General features: G+C 42.2%; 2 protein-coding genes across 9 annotated transcripts in view; one reads left to right on the top strand and one right to left on the bottom strand.

Moving 5' to 3' along the window:
* Positions 1-7667, top strand: part of abtb2b (ankyrin repeat and BTB (POZ) domain containing 2b) — a 44291-nt gene extending 36624 nt beyond the window's left edge. Inside the window, exons 4-17 of the mRNA XM_079682812.1 lie at positions 972-1124; positions 1692-1857; positions 2013-2102; positions 2196-2297; positions 2507-2603; positions 3354-3489; positions 3973-4250; positions 4334-4512; positions 4624-4729; positions 5101-5203; positions 5311-5398; positions 5532-5600; positions 5990-6103; positions 6500-7667. Of these exons, the coding sequence (XP_079538938.1) occupies positions 972-1124; positions 1692-1857; positions 2013-2102; positions 2196-2297; positions 2507-2603; positions 3354-3489; positions 3973-4250; positions 4334-4512; positions 4624-4729; positions 5101-5203; positions 5311-5398; positions 5532-5600; positions 5990-6103; positions 6500-6733 (1915 nt within the window). The 3' untranslated portion in view covers positions 6734-7667. The remainder of the gene's footprint in view (positions 1-971; positions 1125-1691; positions 1858-2012; positions 2103-2195; positions 2298-2506; positions 2604-3353; positions 3490-3972; positions 4251-4333; positions 4513-4623; positions 4730-5100; positions 5204-5310; positions 5399-5531; positions 5601-5989; positions 6104-6499) is intronic.
* A 2049-nt stretch (positions 7668-9716) lies between these two features.
* The window catches only part of brsk2a (BR serine/threonine kinase 2a), a 173628-nt gene continuing 156869 nt past the window's right edge, over positions 9717-26475 (bottom strand). For 4 of the 8 annotated variants that reach the window (XM_079682822.1, XM_079682823.1, XM_079682826.1 and 1 more), the window contains 7 exons: positions 22560-22620; positions 19568-19775; positions 19069-19117; positions 17621-17744; positions 16380-16560; positions 14881-14970; positions 9717-10704 (listed from right to left, as the gene is read on the bottom strand). In XM_079682822.1, the coding sequence (XP_079538948.1) occupies positions 10484-10704; positions 14881-14970; positions 16380-16560; positions 17621-17744; positions 19069-19117; positions 19568-19775; positions 22560-22620 (934 nt within the window). In that variant the 3' untranslated portion in view covers positions 9717-10483. The remainder of the gene's footprint in view (positions 10705-14880; positions 14971-16379; positions 16561-17620; positions 17745-19068; positions 19118-19567; positions 19776-22559; positions 22621-26475) is intronic. The other 4 variants (XM_079682824.1, XM_079682825.1, XM_079682828.1 and 1 more) reach the window with 2 other exon arrangements.

The following is a 26475-nucleotide window of genomic DNA, read 5'->3' as shown; positions in this document are numbered from 1 at the left end:
ACAATAACGTGTCATTGTTCGTGGGCACATATGGGGAGAGAAAGGCACATAGAAGTTGGGATTAATACCAGACAACAGGCTGGATGTGGCGTTTCAGATAGCCACATCAACAGTGGTTTCTGAAGAGTTTGAAAATAATAGTTGAAAGACGTGGACAATGAAGAAAGAAAGAGAAGAGGGCAATCCAAAAATCCAGATGACTTTTAGAAAGTCACGTTCACAAATACCACACCAGACATGGTCTCTTTTATCGCTCCACTTTTGTTCCACTGCTTCTTCTTGATTCATATATTTTTCTCTCATTCCCTCATGCTCATTTCAATCCTGTCCATCATTTCTATTTTAATCTATTCCTTCCCTTTTTAGCTTCACTTGGTTATTTCTTTCCTAGAAAACAATGCTGCACTTTGTATTCATTTCCCTTAGGTGGTCCATTTTGCTACAAAAATAGGCTGATTATTCAGAAGCTGCTGCAGTATTTTGTTTATCAAACCACAGAACGATGAAGTCATTGTTCTGTAATCTTCCGCCCATCACAGCTCACAGACAGATAAAACTCATGTTGAAATTCACCACCTGGCAACTAACATAAACACTGATGATTAGTCATATATGTATACATTCACACATCTGTTATTTGAGTATCTGCTTGCACGTAAGATGAGGATAACGCGGTTCTAGTATATAGTATGTAAAAGTTAGCCTATGTGTGTGGTTAGTAGAGGTGAGGTTCTCTGTCTGTTTAGTATGACTCACTGAACTCTGGTTAGAATGAGGGGAAGTACAGCGAGACAAACACATGTCATCTGGTTGATGACAGTTTATGAGATCTCTCTCAACTGAAATGAATCACGAGTGAGGACATCTCCCATGCAGACGTTGTCTAAACTACTCCTACATTAAACCTGAATACATGTCTTTGTCCCAAGCATATAGCTAGACCAATAATAATGTAAATGTTCCTTTAACAGGCCGTTCCTGCTGCTGCCTCCTCTGATGGAGTGGATGAGAGTCGCCATAGTTCATGCTGAGCATCGCAAGAGTCTATTGGTGGACAGCGATGATGTCAGACAGACTGCCAGGCTACTCCTTCCAGGACTGGACTGTGAACCAAGACAGCTGAAGTGAATATGAGCACGCACGCACGCACGCATATACACACACACACACGCACACACACACACACACACACACACACACACACACACACACACACACACACACACACACACACACACACACACACACACACACACACACACACACACACACACACACACACACACACACACACACACACACACACACACACACACACACACACACACACACACACACACACACACACACACACGTCACAAGTTTTATGAGATCATTCTAATTAGATGAAAAAAACAACTGCACTGAAGGCTTGTAATTTAATTGGTTCTCGCAAAAAAATAATTACACGCATAATACAGTAGATTAATGGCTGTGGGCTGACTGTAATGTGGCTCATTAACGTCTTCATGAAGTGTACAATTAAAGAGAACTATCAGATGCAAATGTGCAGTGTGCATGAGCCACAACTCTGCTGGCTCTCAATGACTTGTGTTTTATCTTTCTGAGTTGGATCTTCTCAGACTCACTTAGTTACCTCTCCCAAATGGAATGTTATACTGACACCATCCTTGTTTCTTTCTCTCTATTAGACCTGAGTGTTGCTTTAGCTCCTTCAAGCGTCTGGACTCCAAGGCCGCCACGGACAAGTTCCACCTGGACCTGGGTTTTCGGATGCTCAACTGTGGACGCACAGATCTCATTGGCCAAGCTATCGATCTGCTGGGGCCTGATGGGGTCAACAGCATGGACGACCAGGTACTGGCGCTTTGTTTTTAAATAGGGTATAAATGCCTCTGTATGTATAATGGTTATAGAGAAATACTGTAGCATTATCCATACATACTCCCAGTTGATTTGTAGGCAGCACTTGTTTCTCCTATTTCATGAGTCCATTGCACCTCTTCCCTCAGGGCATGACCCCTCTGATGTATGCCTGCGCAGCTGGAGACGAGGCCTTAGTCCAGATGTTGATCGATGCCGGGGCAAACCTTGACGTGGCGGTAAATATACTTGAACATATGGACACATTTATTTAGATGTTCCCATACAATTCTACATTTGAGAGTATGATCTTGATTATCTGTCCTGTCCAGGTTCCACCATGCTCCCCGAAGCACCCCTCTGTGCATCCTGACAGTCGGCACTGGGCAGCCCTCACCTTCGCTGTGCTGCATGGACACATCTCTGTAGTGCAGGTTAGAAACACATACAACATTTAACTACAACCCTTTATTCAATACGCTGCATGAATGGGGTATTTTCTTCCTGTTGCTGCATATAACTGTGGATGTCATGTTGTACTTTTCAAAGTTGAGTGACAAATGTAAGGCCAGAGGTCAGTCCATAAATGAGTAACAAGATGTCAAACAATGCACCGTATAACAGATGTCGTGTGTATCTCCAGCTCCTGTTGGATGCAGGGGCCAACGTGGAAGGGGCCCCAGTCCGCAATGGACAGGAGAGCACAGCAGACAACCCATTGCAGCTGGCTTCAGCAGCAGGTGGGCAAAACACACACGTGTACACACAACACAAAGCACAGCTGATGTTAGAGTATAATCCCACTTATAGATGGCCTGAGTTCCGATGTGATTTATGGTACCTAAATGACTACTTACTGCTAAACTACATAGGCAGAATGTTTGGGAGACACAAAGCCATGAATGAATGAGCCGTTGTTGTAACTTTCTTTGAATCATGTAATAATACCTCTCTCCATGATCAGTCACAAATACAATACTGTGCCAGTTTCCCAAAAGACCAGCAAGAGCAGCACAGGATTTGGTTGTAAATGACAAATGAGCGAGGAAATGAGAGGGTGACTACAGGCAGAGTGAGAGCAGCCTGTGGTTGTTTAGAACCCTCCGGGCAGAATTCCTCTGTGGGATCATGGAGAAGCCACACATAGCTGTAGTAAACTAGACACATGCACTACATAGCAGCAATGACAGTGTGTAAATAAGGCCTTGTATGAATGTGTTTGCTTGTTTGAAAATCTTAAGTAAGCGATGATAAAGCTTAATATCTCCCTGCGGTAAAATGTAATAAAGCCACAACGAATGCATCTACACTACAGTGTAGGAGCACTATTGCATTAGAAATAAAGCAATAGAAACATACTTTTAAAACGAAAGCATAAAACATGTTTACAGTTATTGGGTGATATGTTAACTATTTAGCATTGTAGACTGCCATTTAGAGGTGCTTAAGATCTTTATCTGTATGTAATTGACTGTTTATGTGCTTCCCAGGAAACTACGAGATGGTGAGTTTGCTCCTGGCACGAGGCGCTGATCCCTTATCAAAGACCCATGATGGGAATGCCCTCACGTCGTCGCTCTATGAAGACATGAACTGCTTCAGTCATGCTGCCTCACACGGACACAGGTATGTGTCTCTCAATCTGACCTGAGTACAGCGTCAACAGATGCTGCTGAAAGTCTGTGAAAAACCGCCAGCTTTCATCCTCTTAGCCACAGAGAAGAAAGTCATGTATAAATCACAATGACTTTTGTCAGTACTCTATCGAGTTTCCATACAAGCTTCATAGAGAGATACATCCCTTTTATCATGGCACTGAGATGGAAGATCTTAAAACTACCGGACTATAAATTCAGTGCCCCCCTCTATTCAGTCCATCTGTCTCTAAACACCAACTGGAGGCTAAACCTCTCCACCTGTTTGCTGTGTGTATGTGTGAACACAGTGTAGACTCAACACTTCACATTCCACTGTGAGGGTGACAGATTATGTAATCAGAGAGGAGGGTGCAGGTCACAGAAATGGATGTATGTGTTGCAGTTCTGACAGATATTAATGTTTTCTCGCCTTCTTTCCTCTCTCTTCCCTCTCCCCCATTTATCTTGTCAGGAACGTGCTGAGAAAGCTACTGACTCAGCCCCAGCAAGTCAAAGAGGATGTCCTGTCTCTGGAGGAGATCTTAGCTGAGGGGGTGGAGGGCGAGGACGCCGGAATCTGCCCTTTCCTCCCTCTCTCCCCCCTCCCCACCCCTTCCTCTGGCCCCGGGGCCCTGCCTGAAGGAGGCATAGCGAGGCTCTGCAAGGCCAGGATGAAGGCTCTGCAGGAGGCCAGCTACTACAGCGCGGAGCACGGCTACCTGGACGTCACCATGGAGCTACGAGCTATGGGTAACTATCACTTCTCAGAAAGAAGACTTGCTTAGGATTTTAATTGAGGCTTACCCTGAATCTAAAACCTTCTTTTTACCCAGGTGTACCATGGAAGCTACACGTGTGGCTGGAGTCTCTGCGCTGTGCCACGCAGCAGTCCAGGGCGGGGGTCACCCTGTCCCTCCTCAGAGAATTCACCACCATCAGAGAAGAGGACTACTGCACAGAGCTGGTCACCCTCGGCCTGCCCCTGATGTTCCATATCTTACGCACCACCAAGGTATCATCAAACCTTACTGTCTGCTAGTTTTCCTCCTTTTGTTATGTGCTGGATACTAGTTTATATGTGAGATATAACGCCCTCCTCCTTGTTGTTTCCCTTTTACTCCAGAATGATGCCATCATACAACAGTTGGGGACTATTTTTAGTCACTGCTTTGGCCCCGCCCCCCTTCCAGCCATCCCTGGGATGAAGGCAACTCTTTCTGCACAGTTGGGTAAGGATTTATAGTTTATTTTTGTATAGGAACACCAATAACAGCTTCATTTTCCCTTATTTACTAACCTACCAATTATTAATGAGTGTTATTGTTTGATGTCCTTTATAACTATGTTGCATTGTTGGAGGAGCCTGGGACTTAAGATTTTAATTTCCATGCTTACACTGTAGCTACTGTCCATATGACATTAAAGCCTTTGAATCTATTTGGATGTTTTTTTTAAATATCGCAAAAATAGCGAGCAAATTCTCAATCACAACAATTTTGCTTTAAAATAACCTTAAAGAATGAATCTGTTATCAAAATATTCGGAATCCCTTAAAAGCTGTCCTGTGAATGTAGTTGTAAGAAGTTGTGTTTTTTTACAGACCCTCACTTCCTGAACAACCAGGAGATGTCAGATGTGACGTTTGTGGTGGAAGGGAAACCGTTCTACGCACACAAAGTCCTGCTGATCACAGCTTCAGACAGGTGAGTGCACAGCCATTCAAACTGGATGGTCAGATACAGACCCCAATGCTCATTCAAATCATCATTCTGAATCGTTTGACAAATACATTTGTTTTGGTGTTCTTTAGATTCAAGTCTCTGCTGGCCTGCTCCGGAGCAGAAGGAAGCGGCAACAAGGCGATTGATATCAGTGACATCAAGTACAGAATCTTCCAGGTAACAAATCTATTCTTTGCTTCAAATACTTTGCTTTATCTTTGTTTGATGCAATGTTTCAAGAGGGATTGAATCAACTGGAGACAGATGTACTGCATACAATATGTTAAACTACAGTACTGACCTTCCACAGATGATGATGTCATACCTGTACTGTGGAGGAACAGAGTCGCTAAGAACTAATGTGCCCGACTTGCTGGAGGTGAGAATCACTAAAACTCATCCATCTGGGTAGTTGTGTAAAACAGTATACTAGTATAATTATTACATGTAAAATCAAATGTATTTAATTAAATACTATGTTAAAAATGTTAGTGTATTGTGAAGCTGCCTGCATGCACAGCAAAATTGTCGACTGACGTTCAAAGTGAAAGCAGTACAATGCAGCCACTGTTTGAAAATGATACTACTTCAAGTTGATTTTGCTATACTGGAGACTTATCATTCAGTGTTAATGTTTCTCTATGCACAAAAAAAGTAGTTAGCAAGTTACTCAGTTTATACAGAGCGATAGCTCAATGTAACAGAAGTGATCTGTAATCTGTGTTACTGAATGGAGGATAACACATTGGCTTGTGATTCCTCCTGCAGTTGTTGTCAGCTGCTAGTCTGTTCCAACTGCGCGTGCTTCAAAGACACTGTGAACTCCTGTGCTCTCGGCTCTGCACGCTGGATAATGCAGTCAGCGTCTACAGGACAGCCAAGGTAACACACACACACACACACACACACACACACACACACACACACACACACACACACACACACACACACACACACACACACACACACACACACACACACACACACACACACACACACACACACACACACACACACACACACAGACGCACACACACACACACAGACACACACACACACACACACACACACATTGTTCTGTAGCTGTGACAATAGCAAGCTTTAGAGCGAGAGAAACATGTTAAAATAAAGAAAGATCTTGCATGAATACAAGCCTTACTTCTTAAAACCATTCACACATCAACTGGATAATAAACATGACCGCACACTGTGTTACATGATAGCTGTCCTCGATGTGACACTTTCTAATGAGATCAAACATCACTTACTCTTCCCCAGGCCCATGGTTCAGTGGAGCTGAGCTCATTCTGTGAAGGTTACTTCTTGCAGCAGATGCCTGCTCTACTGGAGAGAGAGGGCTTCAGGACCCTGCTGCTGGGACCCCCCTCGGCCCGACAGGGGAACATCTCCATCTCCACGCTGGCTCACAGCCGGGGAGAGTCGCCTCTGGAGGAGCTGGAGGCGACCCTGGCCCAACGACTACGCTCTCTCTGCGTCACCTCCAGAGTCTGAGTCTGCAGAAATAAGAATGTGGCGTTCGAAGCGGAGGTTTCATTTCATCAGTGATACAGGATCAGCTCTGAAGACAGACTAAATAGTTTATTACAGAAGTTCTTTTAGTAACGCCTGTTCCTATCACTAATAACAAGCTGGTTCCACAGTGCTTTGACTTTGGGATACAGATCTCTATGGACAGTTTAGCATTTTGTACCAAGCACTCCATGTTGACATTTTTTGCAGAGCACAGCATAATGAGGAAGAAAATTGGACAATGTGATGCTTTTTCTCCAAGGCTCGGGAAGCTTAAATGGAGACGCAACAGATGGATGCAACAAGTGGGAACTCTGAATAATAAAACACTGCTGCCCTCTACTGGACAAAACTGGCAAAAATAGAGTTGCCCTGGAGGATTGGGATCACGTTTCCCTCCTGGTTCTGACTGAAGCTGGAAAGTGACAATAGATTGAATCATGGGAGGCAGCCATGCTGGACTTTTGGCTTTAACCCGTTCAAACTAATAATGCAGAGTGGGCGGACAGAGGTAGACTCAGTTCCTCTGGTATTGATGTGTACTTTGGATTAGCAAATGTACTTTTTATGTAACTGTATGTTTTTTATTTTTAAAAAGTATTGCCGGAGAATCAAAACACTTACTGAAGAGTGGGATGGACATTTTCTATTTAAGGAGAAAAAAAAGATGTGAGAGTATTTAACGGGGTGTTCCCTTTTTATTTTGTTTTTTAATCCAAGCAAATTTTTAATATTATTGATACAAAAAAGGTTTTTGTGTAACTGTTTTTCCAGGTACACTCTTAACAGTAAATGAAGTGTATGTAAGCTGAGGTTTAATGCTTCTATACAGGTCGAGCAGCAGACTCCATCGTGGGATTTGGAATACAAAACATATGTTTGAATGCTGAGTATTGCAATAAACCTTGTAAACAAGCTTTGTAGGTTTGTGTGGATTTGTGTAGACTTACCTAAAATCCAGGGTCTGATACTTGAACACATCTAAAACATGAAAGTCATTACAAGTGCTATAGAAAATAAAGTAAAATACATTCTTACAGCAAACACTGGTAAGGTAAAGTAAAAAACATTTGACAGGGATTGAAAAGGCACATTTTAAATTAATTTTAAGATTGGCATAGTTTCAGTTGTTTGAGAAAAACACTAAGCATAAACACTGAGCATACATTAACAGGCACTAACAAAGGAAAACAAACACACCATAACTTAATGAGTTTATTTGTTTCAGCACTGAAGATGCTCACAGTTATTTTATATGGGGATTACAGTCAGTTTTGTTCCTGCTCTGTCCAAAGCCCGCTCTGGGCCTCAGAATCATCAGATGTCCTTGGTGCTGCTAGCTTCCCATTGTAGAAAACAGAAAGGAGGGTGAACGATAGGGTATTGCTTTGTGTTTGTGTACTGACATCCCCTCACTGCGCCTCTGCTGCTAACAGGTACAGTGAGAGCAGACCTCCGAGCCTTCAGCCAGAGGTACAGAGTCAAGGAAGCATCGCTCAAAAACTTTGTGCACAAGATTAGAGGAGGAGGAAGGGATATATTAGCGGGAGCCAGGGAAGAATTAAAACAATAAAGAAAGAAGGCCAAAAAATCTAAAAGGGTGAAAAGTAAGGGACAGAGGGGGGATTTAAAAAGGTAGTTTTGTGGCGAGAGGATCAATGAAGGCTGAGAGAAGGAGAGAGTTTGGCATGGAACATGAACACTAAAGCCATGCAAAGAAAAGCTCATGTTTGACATGCACACAGCAATACAAGCTAAAAGCATAGAGCAGGAATCCCCAGCACGGTTGAGAAGACAATCAACCCCCACGGTTCGTCTGTATATTTACAAAGAGAAGAAGTAGATCTGTGTCGCCCTTCTCCTCAGGCCTGGCCTACACGCACAATAATATGAAACTGACAAATATCAATAGAAGAGCATATTCCCTCTCCAAAAAGAGGCTAAGTCTACATTCTTAAATTACTGGTAAATCATTTTTTTCAAGAGTTCCCACAAGTTCTCTTTCCCTCTACGGAGAGGACAGGGAAAAGAGAATTTGTGTCTTTTAGATGTTCACATAATGACCAAAACAAAGAAAAATAGTTCATTTTTTTCTTCAAATGTTGCCCCATTTACGAACACACAAGAGGGTAATAAATAACATTCAACTGACCTAACAGCTTTGTTCATATAAATAGCCAAGTTATAATAAATTAGGAAATCAAACAGTGAGATGAACAAACATGAACAAATAAGGACAGAAATACAAAAAATATCCACAATTGCATTTATCACGTCATCATTTTTTTTTTTGTTCCTCTACTCCTACTGCTGGTAAGTGAGACTGAGAGAGAGGTATGGATGGAAAACCAAAGACAAAGTGTTGCAGACAACTCAAACAGGAATGTTTGGATCATTATTAGGTCAATCAAACAAAGACATAAATTATCATGTAACAAAAATACACTGAAGAATTTAAAAGAACATTAAGTGGCAGGGGCAGGTTTACCAACCTGACCCTATGGTATCTAAACATAGTGTCACAACTAGACATTTCATTTTGTATACATAAGAAATGATATCAGTCTGTACAACAGAATAGATCATTCATTTTAAATACCCAAATACCCACCCGCGTCCCTCCCCCCTACCCTATACTATCATATCTCCCCCTCTTCCCATTTCTTCTCACACCCAACTCCTCTCTGAAATCACAATTCCAGTCCATTTGCAGCAATGTTACTAAGTCTAATAAAGTCAGTTTAAACCCAGTTCTTCACAAAGAAAGTACATTAAAAAGCAAACAAATACAATCCAGCAAGCATCCGCGTCGGCTTGTTTGGGAGTTCCACAAAACTCCTCCCCCTTCTCTCCTCCTCTGAATCAGTCTTCTTTTTGTTCGTGTTAGTAACATCCCAGAGTTTGAGTCTGTGCATACTGGACCTGTGCATGTATGCATGTTCATGTGTGTGTGTGTGTGTGTGTGTGTGTGTGTGTGTGTGTGTGTGTGTGTGTGTGTGTGTGTGTGTGTGTGTGTGTGTGTGTGTGTGTGTGTGTGTGTGTGTGTGTGTGTGTGTGTGTGTAGTGTCATGCCAACGATGAATGCTCCTTGAGTGGAAAGGGGGGTCCGGTCGTTGGGGGTGGGGGTGCGTTACTCTTTCATGTGGATTAGCGTGGATTAGTTTTGTGTTCCTAAAATGGGGGAACACTATTTTTCCTCTACGTCTAATAATGGCTGTCAAAGGTGGAGAAGGGGCGCAGAGTGGAGATGAAGGTAGAAGTCTGCATGATGAAGGGTATGTTTCCATGGTAACCACCCCCCCATCTTTTTTTGCAGCGCACCTCTAAAAGCAGTCCTCCGTCAACAATTGTCTGTCTCTCTCTTGGCACGCTCTGGGGGGGTGGGGGTGGAGGTGGGGCGGAGGTGAGGCGAAAACGGAGGAGGGAGACGGAGGAGGGGCTTAATAGGTTTTCTGGATAATTCCTGGTATCAGAAACAAGTCAGGGTCATCACACAGGTTAGCAGCAAAAAACAAGAGATAAGATGGCTGGGGGGGGTGGATGATGATGGTGCACGCTGAGGGGTGATGAGAAGTGTGTGTGTGTGTGTGTGTTATGTAGGTGCAGTTCGTAAAATATTTCTCTTCATATATTTCTATCTATATAAAGTCATTTTATACAAAAACATATATGATTATGTACATCTAGCTATGTACAGATTTTCGGAGGAGGGGGTCTTAGCACAGGCTCGGTCTAAGACTCCTCCTGTGACCCCACAGTTGCCACGGACAACTTGGCCCTGTCTCGGCCCGCGGAGGGGCTTTTGGTGTCATTACTTTCTGGCTCGTGCCTCCGGACGTGCATGGGCGAGGGACAGTGCTTGGTGGGCGTGCCAGAAGGGTAGGGCACCTGTCCGTTCTTCTCGTCTGAAAAAAGTTGGTTTATTACGTCAAAGAAGTTACTCAAGGGGCTGCCTAGGTACACAGATGGGGTGGGGGGAGAAGAAAGAGGACAAAAAAGGGGGAGAAGAGAGAGAACAAACACACCAATGAACAATGGGGTTCACAGGACAGAGACGTAGAGACAAGCAGAGGCGAGGACTGACAGACAGCGAGGAGCAAAACCATGCGTATGTAACAGCACAACGAGTGAAAACACAGGGAGACATTCAGTCTAAGGCTAGAAGTTCAAGCAAATAATCGATATAGGCGTTCTGTAGACTGGTAGATATAACAAGCTGCTTTGAACTATGGGATGCAGAAAGCGTGGTGTGTCATCTGTCCGGTCAGCCAGAAGCCGGCATATGATGGGAGGAGGACAATGAGAAAGCTTCAAGACAACGTTTTCCTTGAGGGATATTAAAATCATCAGCGTCTAATCTCCTTTTCATAAAGCCGATTGTTTGCCGTTTTGCAGACGCCAACATAAAATGATGATGAATTGTATTTAAGTCATAAATATTCCTAACTTGGTACTTTGTGCTGGAAAAATGGGTTGTAGTTATACTAAATAATACATGCTAATAGCTTTGACACACAGTCTGAGTCCCTGTGTGTGTGTTGTGTGTACGTCCGACAACTTGCATGCAAATGGCCTTAAGTTAAACACACTCCCTCGTTCCACAGGGCCTTAATGCTCCCACTGCAGGTAGGTGGAGTAGTGAGGACACCAAAAATGAGAAATGGGGCAAATAAAAACTCAATGTTCTTTTGGTTAATGGTGCATGCACAGCACAACTGGGAACTATCAGCCACAAACAGAACTGTTTCTGAATAGTTGGCAGTAGATCCATTTGCACAAAAGAGTCCTGGGGGCCGACAAATGATGAACAGTGGCAGCATCGGGAAAAATAAGTAGGGATGACACACAGACGACAAACACACACACTCACACACTGGACTGGAGAGTGTCTGTGAATCAGGACTAAATAAACTGTAACTGTTAGACAGTGGAATTTCTCTTGCTGACACTAATGCATATTGCCAGTGTGTGGATGCCTGCAGTAGAGGTAGGAGATTAGGCAAACTTCACCTGATCACCAATAAGTGAATATGTGTTTGTCTTTGTGCGTTTGTGTTTTTGTGTGGAATTGTGAATGTCCCAGAGTTGACATTGCCAACTTAATTATCCTGCTGGAAAACATTTCCCTAACGTTCCCTCTTCCTTTCTCATGTGAAGAATTTCCACACTTAGTCACCTCACTCCACCCAAATCTGCACATTTTCAAAAATAGAATTGTATGAATCTTAATAAACTCGTTGTAGGGTGCTTGTTACAGCCCAGACAGTATCCTCCTTTATTCAGATTTTTTTTTAATTAAATATTATAATAACACTTGTGACACATTCGTATGGCATTCTATGCTCAGATACTTTTTTATGAAATACTATACAAGCAGGACTTTTTTTATAGGACCTTTATCTTATCTTTATTTTATGTGAGACATTTTTAAAAGTAAGGCAAACTGTACAACTCATTTATTTTAAGACATATATAACTATGACATTTTTTAACTTTTTCAGGGATTACGTTTTTTATTAATATAGAGAACATACTATATTGTAACTTTTTAATGAAATATTATAATGTCATTTTGAATTAGAATTCCTTTATGATTTTTTTTATAGAAAACTTTAATAAGAAACTTTAGGTTTTTGGTGCATACTATAATATGACTTTTTCATCGTAACATTATATTTTTTTCTGTTTGTTTTAGAACTTTTTTTCTATTCTATGAATTGTTTTATTACAATTTTAAGCCATATGATGTGTATAAGATTGTTCTATTATTATATGATATTATTATATTAAACATTTATAATATATATACAGTATATAATGTCTACACTCTGATAGGACCTTTATTGTATCTTTATTTTATGTAAGACATTTTAAAAGTAAGGCAAACTGTACAACTCGTTTATTTTACGACATATTAAACTATGACATAGTTTTTTATTAATATAACTTTTTAATGATAGAGAACATACTATATTGTAACTTTTTAATTAAATATTATAATGTCATTTTGAATTAGAAGTCCATAATAATTTATTTATAGAAAACTTTAATAGGACACTTTAGGTTTTTGGTGCATACTATGACTTTTTCATCGTATACTATACTATTATATTTGTTTCTGTTTGTTTTAGAACTTTAAAAAAAATTTTTTTATTGCAATTGTAAGCCATATGATGTGTATAAGATTGTTCTATTATTAAACATTTATAATATATATACAGTATATAATGTCTACACTCTGATTTGAGTTTTTAAAGACATATTGCAATAATTATTTTTCATGAAGTAGTTATGAATGTCGTGTGATATTATACTAAGGCACACTATGCCACAACTTTCTATGGCCTTTACTATGACGTTTCTAAGGTGTACTTTATGAATGGTTCTCCTCTGTACTCCTTTAATATGCTGCCTGCGTTTTCCCACACACCTTTCATTGTTCCGCCCCTCCCATTGTCTTCCTAAACTTGGCTCCCAGGTATTCTGCTGTTAATGGTGATAAGGGGACATAATGACCGAGACTTGAGGAAGCCCTTTGTTTGACACACATTGGTATGCAAAGATATTTCTATTCTTAATTACAGCCAGTGGGTTTTTTCTCAAAGGTCCAGTCGTCAGGCAGCACCAACATGTGTTAGGAGGTCAAAGGAAAGAGAAGTAGAGGAAACAGTGAGTTTAACAAAGCTTTCAAATACTGCTAAGCACACATTTAAGATGCATTTTTACAGAGTGAGATACTCTGATGGTACTTAACTCAGCTCTGACAGCAGGAACATAATACAATACTTTATTATGTATGTGTTTTTGTAATAACCATGATATCCTCTATTGATAAATGAGTATCATTATAGTACATAATACCCCTCTGCTGCTGAAACGATCCACAGCAGTCGTTTAAACCTAATCTGATGTCATTTATTCTAAATCTACCCTTCCCACACCTCTGTGGGTTAATTAGCTCTATAATACATAAGATCCGAAATAAAAGATAAACCAACTGAGGCACAGCGATGATAGCAGACTGTTAAATATCACAACAGGTGGGACGGCTGCTGTTCATTTCTGAGTGTCAGTGAGAGAAATATTGCAGAACAGCCACTGGGAAAATATGTAGCTCGCACTTGTTACTTCTAGTTTAACCAAATATAATATTAAGCAGTTTGGCAATTAATCTGTTTAAAAAATATGGGACATGGAACTAGAGATGTGTTTAAAAGGATAAAGACACAAACATTCAGACGCAGAGAAAATGGTTCACAGGCAGTATAAAAACAGGCTGATGGTGTTTCCCTAGGTTACCAACAGGTGGAGCCGTTGTCAAGATGATGGCGAGACAAAAACCGAGCAGTGATTCACAAGGAAGGACAAGAGCAGATGGTGAGGAGTAGGATCTATTTTTCTCTTTTCTTTGTCTTTTTTGTCATCCAGACCAGCAAATAAGAAGCTGCCGCACTAAAATAAGACACTTATACATGTCCAGGGCCTCAGCACCAACCCTAAGGCTAGAAGAAAGAGAGGAGGCTTTATAATGTCACCAAGTTCACAGGTGAGCGTCTGGAGGTTGGCCTTCAGAGGATTTCTTTATGTGCTCGGGGCCTTTTTGAAAGATCCAAAAGAGGCTGGTGGTGGAGGGATAAAACAGGCGGGATAGGGTCCTATTGTACAGGCATCCAGAGAGGGAGGGAGCAGGGAGCCTGTCAGGTGTGGTGTCACTGTGCGGTGCAGTGCATTGTGGGGAGTGCGTTGAGGTGCAGTGGTGTTGCCATGGTGACAAGCTCCGACGATCAGTCTTGGAAGTAGGAGTAACAGAATGCAAATCATCTTCCCCTACCTTCTACTCTAATCTTCCCTGCCAAGGCAACGAGACAAAGCTTGACCCGCAGCCTGAGAGCAGCTCCCACCCTTTCATGGCGGTGAGGCGCGGGCATGCAAAAAAAGAAGCAGTTTTTTCGAGTAGCGGAGTGCGGCTCGGAGTGGATTTCAAGCACAGGGGAAGCGGAGGGCAGGATTTAGCTTCAGCGGTGAGAGTGGTTCATCTCGGTGTGGGATGGGCGGATGAGGCGGTGGGAGTGAGGGTGGAGAGGTTTTGGATAATATTGTTTCTTTTGAAAAGAGAAGTTCCTACTCACCAGACAGCTGTTGGACCCCTGGCTGGTCATGCGTGCTTAACAACTGGCTCTGAATCGTCTCCACTACTCGCTTAAAGCGCCGGCTGGGACCTAAACAGAGGCACAGAACAGCAGATATTTATTGCAAAGGTGGCAGTCTGTAGGAAGACAGAAGAGCATGTAAATGGATTAATTAAACGGGGAGTAAGTAAGAGTGTACATGGTGTGAAAAATGAGCTGGAAAAAAAAAAGCCTGAGATGATAGATGGAGGCCAGAAAGGAGTGCTAGTGTAAGCACGTGCTGTCTTCCTGTTGTGAACATTCAGTGACATGGAAGAACAGCAGGCTCCAAAGTGCCACTATTACACCCAATTTATCTGAAATGTGCCCCCTTTTTGGGTGTGTGGGGGTGTATATGTGTGTGAGAGAGAGAGAGAGAGAGAGGAGCTGAGAGAATGTGTGTGTTTCTGCAACACTAAGCATGCATGCATGATTGCCTAGTATGTAATCTTGCATCGCCGACCTCATCTCGTTACGCTCAGGGAGGTTTTTGGAGGGAAAATCTTATCAAGCATTCAGGATTGCGAGAACTTTGAAAATCCTTAGGCAGCCATTCTATTTGGCAGAGAGTTTGAACACACATGGAAGAGGCACTTGTGGTATTTGTTGGCTGGATAGATATAGATTTATTTTTTATTTGATTCAAGTGTGACGGCACCCCACTCAACATGCAAGGGAGGGATGCTTTTCGGCGCTTTTCAAAAGTGAAGTGTGAGCTTGAATTTCCCCAGACCTCTGTGAATGTGAGAAGATGGAAGACTTATATAATACTTGATGTAACTCTGTGAACTACTGACTCGCAGCAGGACAGTGCAGGGTTTGAACTGGACACATTCTGTATGGACTGCCCACATTAGAAGGAATCCAATCAATACAGACTGTTGAGATCAATACACCTGTAACGTGCAATGTATTCCCTTTTTTTTTCAATTCTACTAGGCAATAACCATGATCACTTGTACGTGCAAAACATCATCTTTATAATATCTTAAACCTTAGTCTTTTTTTTACTTAGCTATTTAAATGCTGCTACTAATTTTTTAGCCATAGATGAGTACTTATTTGTCTTTATTTTGTATTACCCATGTGTGCTTTTCCTCTAAAATTAACATGTTAGCTACTTTATTATTGTTTGCCTTTTATCTGCTATATCACTATTGCTGTAACACTGTACATGTCCCCGCTCTGGGACCAATAAAGGAATTCTGATTATCCCCTACATTTAAGCCAAATGTTTTACTGAAGTATAAAAACAAAGCAGAGTGCCTTTAACCCCCTTTTCTCTTTTTTATTTATACAGAAGATACTGTTAATATCTCATTCTGAGGGAAAAGGAGTGCAACTTATAAAAGTAAAGTACGCCTTTAGCATTTGATTCGTGACCTAGTGGGTGCATTTTACTGAATGCATGCAGGCTAAGTGGGTGTAGAAAATGAAGGTCGTGCTGGCGGTGTTCTGACCTGAGAGCAGGGTGAAGGTGACAGAGTAAATGCCGTTCTCCTTAGTGGCAGCTGTGCTCTCCGTGTAGGTGATATCGACCTGGAATTTGACTGGCTTCTGGAAGACTGTAGGGCCGGCTGTGGACTTGTACTCTGCCCGGAAACTTGTCTGAGAGATGACGCTGTGGCTCAGGCTGGGGATCTGGAAGAAGTGGACAAATAGGCAGAGATAGGAATAAGAAAAACAGCAAATAATAGGATTATAAAAAAAGGAGCATTATGGTTATAGTTTTTACCACATGTAAGTGACAAGGTGAGTAAACCCTCATTAAAATACCCTCCACATACTCTGCGGAGATGAATGCCTCGGGGAGAAGCCATGCATGCCAGGGAGACTCAAGCTAATGTAATCTTGAGTCATCCAACAACTCTGCACTCTCCCCCCTAAAATGAATTTGTATGCCCAATGAACAGGTGAGCTCGGAAATAGTCACATTTCGCCATAGTGCTGGAGAAGGTTTGACATTCCATTAATGTGAGTGTGCTGAGAGGTATAATTCCACTGATTCAGGTGCCAATCTCCTGTCTGTAACACCAGCTAGCAAAACCCAGAGGAAAATAGCTCCAGGGAAGGGGAAACACATTTGACATTGACCTGCACTGGCATACTTTGGATTTACTTTGTTAAATTTAACTGGGGTGAGGATGGTTTTTTGTTCAATTATGTACGCTGAATATCAACTACCACTGCCGAGCTTTTGTTACAGATTCTGCGGCGCTGGCGGACAAAACCCTGATGTTGTCTATATTCCTGCATGTATTTGTACATCCACATTATAAACCCACCACGCATACACAGATACAATCTACTCCATTTCTCGCATTACACATCTAAATATACACACACATGCTCAATACACAGTATCAAGGGCAAAGCATCTATATGCTAATGATCAATGCTCTCTGTTGATTTTCTATTGACCTAAAGTGAGTCTTCAGTCAGAGAGAAAATAGAAGCACTGAACACTAGCCGTTTACTGAATTGCAACATAAATCAGAAGCATGTTAGAAAACAAAGAGAGAGCCAGCCTCGTAGCATAGCCAATCACAGCTGTTGTTGGAAGAGGCAACGTCCTGCATCAGACAGCAGATGTACAGGTAATACGCATATATAGATTTACAGAGAAACATCAGAGCACAGGTAGAGAAGTGTTTATCGGGGTTAAAGGTAGCAGGGGAAATGTGAGGAATTAAGCAAGTACCGAGAGAAAGGCTTGAACGATGTCTGCCTTGATGGAGCTGAGAGGCTTGTCTCTGATGACGATGAAGATCTGCTCCTCCTTTTCCAGGTTGATGAAGTTACCAAACCATGATTTTTTGGCAAGTCTGTGGGCATAAGACAAGAACACAATGTTAGTTTATTCCTGTTGGAGAGGGGTTGTCCTCATTAAAACCTTTTTAATTCCATTTTAAAACCCAGCACTAGGGCTGCTCAATTAATCGTATTTTAATCACAATTACGATTTTGGCTTGCAACGATTACAGTATGAAAACAAAATAATCAAAATAAAACGATTATTTATTTTGAATATATATATATTTTTTATTGTTTTTTCAGTTGAATTATACTTAAAGTCCAGGGTAATCAACTGTTAAAAAAATACTGTTCAATTTTTTTTTTTCAATAAATGGGATTCTTTCCAAGTAAATGGATAATCGTTTTTAATTATCGTGATATTAATTATTGACCCAAATAATCGAGATTATGATTTTTGCCATAATCGAGCAGCCCTACCCAGCACCCACCTATCCTCCTGAAAAATGAGGAGCTGGTGAAAAGTTATCCCTCTGCAGCTCTGGGGAACTGCAGAGGAGCAAACGGAGGATGCCCTGAGGGAAATGAGCTAAAACTGTAGGGGAGATACGTTTCCTGACATTTCCCCCTTCTGTGCAACCGTGTTTGTGTAAATGCATGTAGGTCTATGTTTATGTTTGTGTTAGTGTGTGTGTGTAAGGGAGAGGGGGGGATAATTGAGCTTCTATGTGAACAGAACTGCAGGTCCAGAAGGAGTAGAGGTAGATGAATTCACTACTGGCCTCAGCCCAGGTGTATATGCACCCGCTAATAAGCCGTATGGACTCCTGTTCTGTGCCACATTAACATTCCATGAGTTTCTGGAAAAGGTTGATTGATTTACAAAACTGTAAATTGCAAAGAGAAACTCCCTATTGAATTATACATTATTCCATAATGTTACAGGCAACATTAAGGGGCTTTTTTTGTAATACTTTATACACAGTGGGCGTGTGACTGTATTAAAGTGATGAAGCCTAAACTAGCCAAGGAATGTCTTTTACAGCCAACACTCCAACTCCTACAGCCAGGATGTTCTTCCCAGCCAGGTGGAAATGGCCAAGCCAGCGAACCAAACAGCCATATCTAGGCCAACCTTCAGTTATCAGGCCCCTGGGAGCTCAGCAACATCACACAGCTACCCCCCCCCTCTCTCTCTATAACCACCCCGATACCTCCTGCCACGGTGCTGCTTCTCCAACCCAGACCACACCTGAGGTCATGTCATTACCGTGGACTCAGCAGGCACAAATCAAACCTTCACAGATGTATTACTTTCCAAAACATCATGCTATCAAGAGCCAATGAGTGAGGGGCTGACAGGTTCTGCATAGTGATGAAAAAGTATCTACTCACTCTGGGGAAGACTCTGGTGTGAGGCTGGACATCTCCTCTTGTGTGGGAACTGTGGACGCAGAGATAAAGTGAGAAAAGGTTGAAGTCTCAGAAAAAGATAGATTTCATTAGTGGGAACGGGAAGATTTTAGGATTAAATAGGAACAAGGAACAAAAGACCCCCATCACCCCAGCCACAAACTGTTCTGTCTGCTGCCGTCTGGTATCAGGTCTAAAACCACCAGAGTCAGAATCGAATATGTCATTGCATTTACTTGTATATAGACTCTTCTTGCACTATTTCTATTTTATTTGTATTTACTTGCACATCTCCAAATATTCTCTTGCACTATTTAATCTGTTTTATTTGTTCTATGCCCTATATATGCACTGTTGGAGGAGCCTGTGACCTACGTTTTTCATTGCCATATTCACACTGTAACTAATGTGCTAATGACAATAAAGAAACTTGAAGATAATTAAGTGTTTAAGGTTTAAACATCTTAAAGGATGCCAGTACCTTGTAGTTTCCTGCGGTGGAAGCGTGGCGAGCCCAGGAAGCTGTTCTTGATGGAGTTGAGGCGCGTCCTCCAAGGCATGCCTCCGATGGACGGGCTGGGGGGCGGCGTCGGATTGGGGGTCCCGGCTGGGCTGTCCTTGGGAGTGTGCACCGGAGTGCCCTTTGGGGTGGGGAGGGGGCTACCCCGAGGGGAGGGATGAGGGGTAACCTGTATGAGGGGGATAGATTTGGGCTGGTCAGTGAAGGAAGAAGACGCGGGCGCTACGGGGTGGAAGTGGTGCAACCGGATGGGGGACATCGGCACCGCGGGGACGAAGGGCACCGAGAGCTGGGGGCTGGCAGCGAAATGGGAGCGCCTCACCTGGGGGCTGTTTTGGATGGGAGTACTAGAGTTGGAGGAGGGGGCAAAGGCGAAGGACGGGGATGATGGAGTAGTAGGGGTGGGAGGGACAGAGGCAGAGGGGGGCTGCAATGGAAGCTGGAGGGGAGTGGGTGGCTCGGATTTGGCTGGAGATGTTGGCTCTGTGGACTGTCCGGGGAGCAGGATGGAGCGGGTGGCTTGGAGGGGCTTGGGGACAGTTTTAGGCTTGGAGGGGAGTGTTTGCGTCCTGTTGAGTTCTGCCGGCGGGGGCTCGCAGTTTGGCGCTAGTGAGTTAGGTGTCGGGGAACGGGGGGCTGCACGATTGGGGACAAACTCAGGGGATTGGCAGGGGCTCGAGTTAGGGGACTGCAAAATGTCTGGGGTCTGAGGCGGTACACAGAACTTTCTGACAGGCTGGAGTTGGAGGACACAATGTGAAGACACGCAGCACGACACAGCCGAGAGCCAGAGCAGGTGGAGGAGGAGGAGAAACCAAAGCAACACACACGGGGACACACGCAGGCACGAATGAGGAGTGTAGCAAAACAAACGACAACACATCCAGAAGAAAAGCAGAGGCAGGAGAGATGTGTGCATACACGGCAGAGGTGGAGGCATTGATAAAAAAAGAAAAAAAGTGGAAGACAGAAAAGACAAGAAACATGCAGTTAGTCCATTCAGTGACTCATAGCAAGTGGGAAAACAGCAAGCAATGCACACAATTTAAAGAAACAACAAACAAAAGACAAAATGATGGACTTCACTTGATAAAACATACAGGGCTCTGATGGCGGAGAAAAGCATGCAGACACAGATGTGTGAGAGACATGGGACCAGCTGTGAGGACACTTTAGACTGTTTCAATAACAGGAGGAACACCATCATGATATCTTTGCTGTAATATTTCCACATTCCAGGTTTATTGTTCTGTTGAATTTGTAATGGTGGAATTGTAGGGACAATGGTACCCAGATAAACTATTTACATCTCCCCTTCTTCCACACACAAATGTGAGAAAATAGCCTCACATAGAGGTTCTCGCTGAGAGCACAATCCGGGCTTTGGGTAGGTCTGAGAAATCAATTTCCCTTTCAGATCAGCCTGAAGGAACCTGTGTGGCGCGAGGAGCTCGTCTTAGGATCCTGGCTAATCTTGAGCCTTCTCAGGTTAGTCAGCTGGAAAAGTTTACCACAAGCTCCCCAGCTCAGCGCAAGAAAAGTGGGATTTTCTGAAGCATTCCAGGAGCTGGATTTCCATAGAGCTCAGGCCAGGGAAAACAGAGAGAGGGGTAATACGCAGAAAGGATGGAAAAAATAAGCTCTGGGGCGGGGGGAGAAAGTATGCTGAGCTGTCACGTCCTCCATTTCAGTATATTTGAACTTTCAGTTAACAGGGAAATCCAAATATACAGATACAGTGATGACTCATGTAATGTATGAAGAAACACCAGATGAGAAGAACTTAAGTCTTCAAAACTGAACCTTGGATGAAAATAATAAACAGTGCATTCCAAAATCAGAAACACATACATCAGCTAATCAATCTAGACTGTCATGGTGTGAGTTGTTGAGTGTTGGAGATGTCTGCCTTCTCAATAAAGGTCTCATGCTCAGAGTGTATTATGTAAACATTAATGTTGTTCTTGTGGATGAGCTTTGACACTACCTAGCTCTTATTTTTATACCAATTAACTATGTGCAATATGTGCTATATGTGCAATATATATATATGCCGTTAATAACTGTGTAATTTATACCTGGCTGCTAAATCCTTAGAATCGTTACAAGGTGTGTTTTTTTGCATTTTGTATACTTGTAAATTATGTAACTTGCTGCTGTTAAATACCATCAAACTATGTGCAATATGGGCTATATGTGCAATATATACATTATATACATATGCCATTAATAACTGTGTAATATATACCTGGCTGCTAAATCCTAAGAACTGTTACAGGATTTGTATTTTGAAAAGTATATATATATTTTTTTACTTTTATTTCTTTATTATATTTTCTATTATATCATAAATTAGTACTTTTTTAACATATGTAACATTAAGCTGTCTGTGGGACTAATAAAGGTATTCTGATTCTGATTCATGGTTAGATGCATGCTTCCTTCTGAATGTGATATGGTGGGCGATTGTAGAAAGAAAAATAGTTCACATTTCTATTCCTGTTGATTTTTTCCAATGTATTTTTGATGCACCTTAGACTGAGTGCCATTTAGATGAAATATATTAGAGAGGCAGACATCTCTATGGCTGCTATATCCAACACTCAGACTAAAACAATCTATATTTATGAACAGCACCACAAGGAAGAGGGAAGATATTTTTTATTAAGGGTTGAACTGTTCCTTTTTAGGTGTGGAAAAACATATGATACCTCAGACTCATAATAAAGAAGAGCAGTAGAAAGATATTGCTTTCATGCTGAGTTTGTGGTGCATTGTTAAAGGTCAGGCATTGGTGATGTTACAGTCTTTATTTTCTCTCGCCCTCATAAACAGCAATAAGATGCGATCGGCGGGAGTTGGTTGGCCATTATCCATGAGGGTAAAGAAGTAGCTTGGTCCACAGGTGTGTGTTGCATGTGTGTGTGAAAGTGCACAGAGGATCATGACTTACCCGTGGGCTGCTGAGGGGGCTGGTGGAGAGGCCGGAGGAGGCTCCACTGATAGACCGCGACCTGGGGCAAAAACAGGCAAGAACACACACAGAGGCAGAGGTTATTTGTGAGATCCACATGTGTACCTGTTACATGTTTCATTACACAGGTGGGGGGTGAGAGTGTGGAGGTTACACAGTTAGGAAGCATCACAGCCTATGTCACCATCATAGCAAGCGCAGTAGATTCTACCAAGCCCCAAACACAACACCAATTCACACCAAGAATGTAAAAGCACTACAACATGACTAGCATTGGTTAGCAGCAATTAGTCTCAAAGCAGTAAAGCTCAAACTTTGATTTAAGTATGCTACAGGCTCCATAGGATTGGCATTCAAATTAGCTTTCCGCCTTGTCTATAGTGTGCTCATAAACAAAATGTGTTGACTTTTAGGCCTTATAGCGCTGGATCAGTTGAAAACATCTCGAGGGGTGAAATGAAGTGGGACATTTGGTTCAGTGGCATTTGTCATGTTTTTCTTTTCCCCCCCAGATGCCGTCAATAACCCCTGCGAGCAAAGCCCTGCTCAGAAAATAACAATCACAGGACAATCTGTCTCCATCAAGAGCGCACGCACACATGTATGCGTGCGCGCACACACACACACACACACACACACACACACACACACACACACACACACACACACACACACACACACACACACACACACACACACACACACACACACACACACACACACACACACACACACACACACACACACACACACACACACACACACACACACACACACACACACACACACACACACACACACACACACACAAAACAGGGCCTGTCAACACTCGGAAACACCAGCTGCTCACTGTCACAACACTGTGCCTTTTTGTCATTCAATCTAACAAATCCCAACCCCCCCTCATTCTTTTCTCTCTCTCATTTGATGCACAAACATGTGGTCGAGCCTACAGAATCTATTGTCTCTATTTGAAAAGAGCTACTACTACAAGTGTCTTTCAACTTGCTCAGTTGTAGTGGAGGAACTCATGGAAAATATGAGGGGAGGATGAGTTAGTTTAGGAGTGATGGAGGATTTAGAGAGGGAAGAATGAAGGATGGGATGGAGGGATGGAGTAATGGAGACTGATGTTCATTTATGACGCAGAGGATTCCCACAGGACCACAAAGGCATCCATACATGGACACAAAACTGTGTACACGGTTACAGCTGGTAGCCATAAAAATGATACCAGTGCTGTCAAAACAACAAGCCCAGATTAAGATGTATATGTTTCAATCTTCTAAAAAGGTACTGTAGAAACACTTTGGGTGCAGTCACCCGTCTCCCTTGAGCTTTTAATTTACAACCGTCTAAAGAGAGAACTGATACAAGAAGAGGAATAATCCTCCTGAGATGAACAGACACAATCAAAAGAGAAGAGAATAGCTACAATGAGAGGGAGGGAATTATAGAATCACCCACTCTCAAGCTATTTCTGTAACTCTCTCACTGCCCTTTCTGTGAGTGTATTTTTGCACACACTCTTTCACTCATGAGTAGGCGATGTTGAGACCGCGTTGGCTAGGATTTCTTGTTTTCAGGGAGCAGCTGACCAGACAGTTGCTATCATTTACATGTAAGTCCTCTGGTCCACTGAGACATGCCTGCAGTTGTTAACTGCAGAGCCTCACACAGCCAATTGCTCTTCATCTAAAACACGAAGCCAAAACACAGCGTCCTCGGGCCATTATGAGCATATTGTTCGAGGCCCTCTGCATCTGCTAGTGTTGGACCAGCACGTCTATAAAGCTAATGCTACAGATGGCTGTGCTGTACAGTAATGGGCTGTCAGAAGTTCACCCTTGCTTCGGAGAGACGATGAAATATTGTTGACAAGTTTGTATTTGTAGCGAACAGCGTACACAACTTAATGAATCATTCATCATCATACAGAAGTTATTACATCAGCAGGAGAGGAGATGCTGGAGCCAGTTAAGCCCTCTGAGTTTCTGTAGCGCTTGCTTCAAAAGGGTCAGATCTCCCATAACAAAAAACTGCTCTCCAGAATCCTTTTATTACACTACATTTATTTGACAGCTGCAGTTAGTGTAATCTGATGCTAATACAAAATTAAACATTTAAATGCACAACTTTTAAAGGTCCCCTATTATGCTGTTTTTCATCATTATATAGGTCTCAGATATATACAAAACATGTCTCTGAAGTGTTTGGCTGAAATACAAAACAGATCGTGCATTGTAACATCCCATAATCCCCTCTGTTTCAGCCCTGTTTCAAAGGTGCTGATTCTCTGTCTGTTACTTTAGATGAAAATAATACCTTGGTTGGTTATTGGCTAATGGTTACACAAGCCAAAAAAATTGTTATGACATCACAAAGTGGCCAAAATCTGATCAGCTCATTTTCAGACAGGTTTTTATATAAATGGATCAAGAAAAAGAGTGAGCTAATCTTTTTTCCTGAAACTTTCAGAATCTCTTTCCACAGAGGGGACACATGTTTATGTATAAAACACATGGAAAAGTGGATTTTGCATAATAGGTGACCTTTAAATGTTGAATTGCAACTTGATTAAAGGACTTTTTAGCCATCACTGATAAGCACAGCCAACACAATTCCATTTGCCTCATCTCATAGAGGTTTTTGTTTTTAATTCAATTATTTTTTTGTTAGCAATTTGGGTGAAATGGTGCAGTGTGTGGCTTTTCATTCTCATCTTTCTCTTATCCATTACTCCCCAAGATAACCTTTCCCATAAGCCTGTTTTGGAATGTTTCCCATGTTCTCAGTGTGTGGCCACCGGCTGGATCAGAGACCCATCCAAAGCACCCGTGGGGGTCTAATGTCGAGCTGTGGGGGACGGAACAAGGACAAGAGGTTCTGGGACGAGGGCATGGACTGAAATGAAATGAAAAGGAAGCATTGTGAAATGGATGGTGCCAGGAGTCAAACGGAGAACAAATAACACTGCACAACACAACTCTACTGCACTGTGGAGGATGTCCCCTTTTTCTCTCTCCCCCTCCTCTATATTGACTTTGTCCTGCCAATGGAGTTATTCTACTGTACTTAATAGATATTCAGACAAACCAACACACTGTTTAAATCCATTTCCTTTCCCCCGAGCCTTGACAACTCCTTGAGGACTCGGCACATTAATATTCACAGCTCCTCAAATCTCTAAATGTAGTACGACCCCTGCAGTTTCCCATGTAGAGATCAGAGTTAAAGGTGCCTTATTTGTGTTCATTTGAGCCTCTTAAAGGAATTGGAGTCAATAATTAGCAGTAGACTTATTAAGACTGCTCTGAGTAAGCCAACACACTCAAACTGCATGAAGTAACTAGAGCAGTAAAGGAAAAAAAAAAATCAATTGATATTCTGTTCTTCACACTGCAGCACTTTTCCATATTTCATTTACATATCATTAACCTCCCTTCATTTCTCCTGGCATGTTGTTAAGATTTAAAATGAAATCAGTGGGATATCTGGTGCTTTGAGTTTAGGCTTTAAATGTCTTTTTTAAGATACTTTTGGGTGTATGAAGAATGAACACGTAAGAATGTCTCTGGGCATGTTTCTGTGCAATGTGGCTAGTGCAGCATTTATCCCAAATCTATTCAATTATACTTCACAGGAGCAGCCAAATCATCAATCACCATGTATGAAAATGCAGGCTGGGCATTTGATCGCATTCTTGCTGCCTACATGAGATATGTGAGAGGGATTGAGGTTCAGGCATTTTCATGGTGTTATTTTAGATAAAAACGTCTCCCCTCTCTTCCATCATTTACGTTGGTGGAAATGTATCCTGTCAAAACACATGTTTCAAAGTCAGTCCTCCCACTGACACCCTCTGATCTGAAGTTCTACGAGTCTTCTGTGCTGT

Source organism: Notothenia rossii, assembly GCF_949606895.1.
Source record: "Notothenia rossii genome assembly, chromosome: 5".
Classification (NCBI taxonomy): domain Eukaryota; kingdom Metazoa; phylum Chordata; class Actinopteri; order Perciformes; family Nototheniidae; genus Notothenia; species Notothenia rossii.
This window is presented reverse-complemented; position numbering and strand designations above follow the sequence as displayed.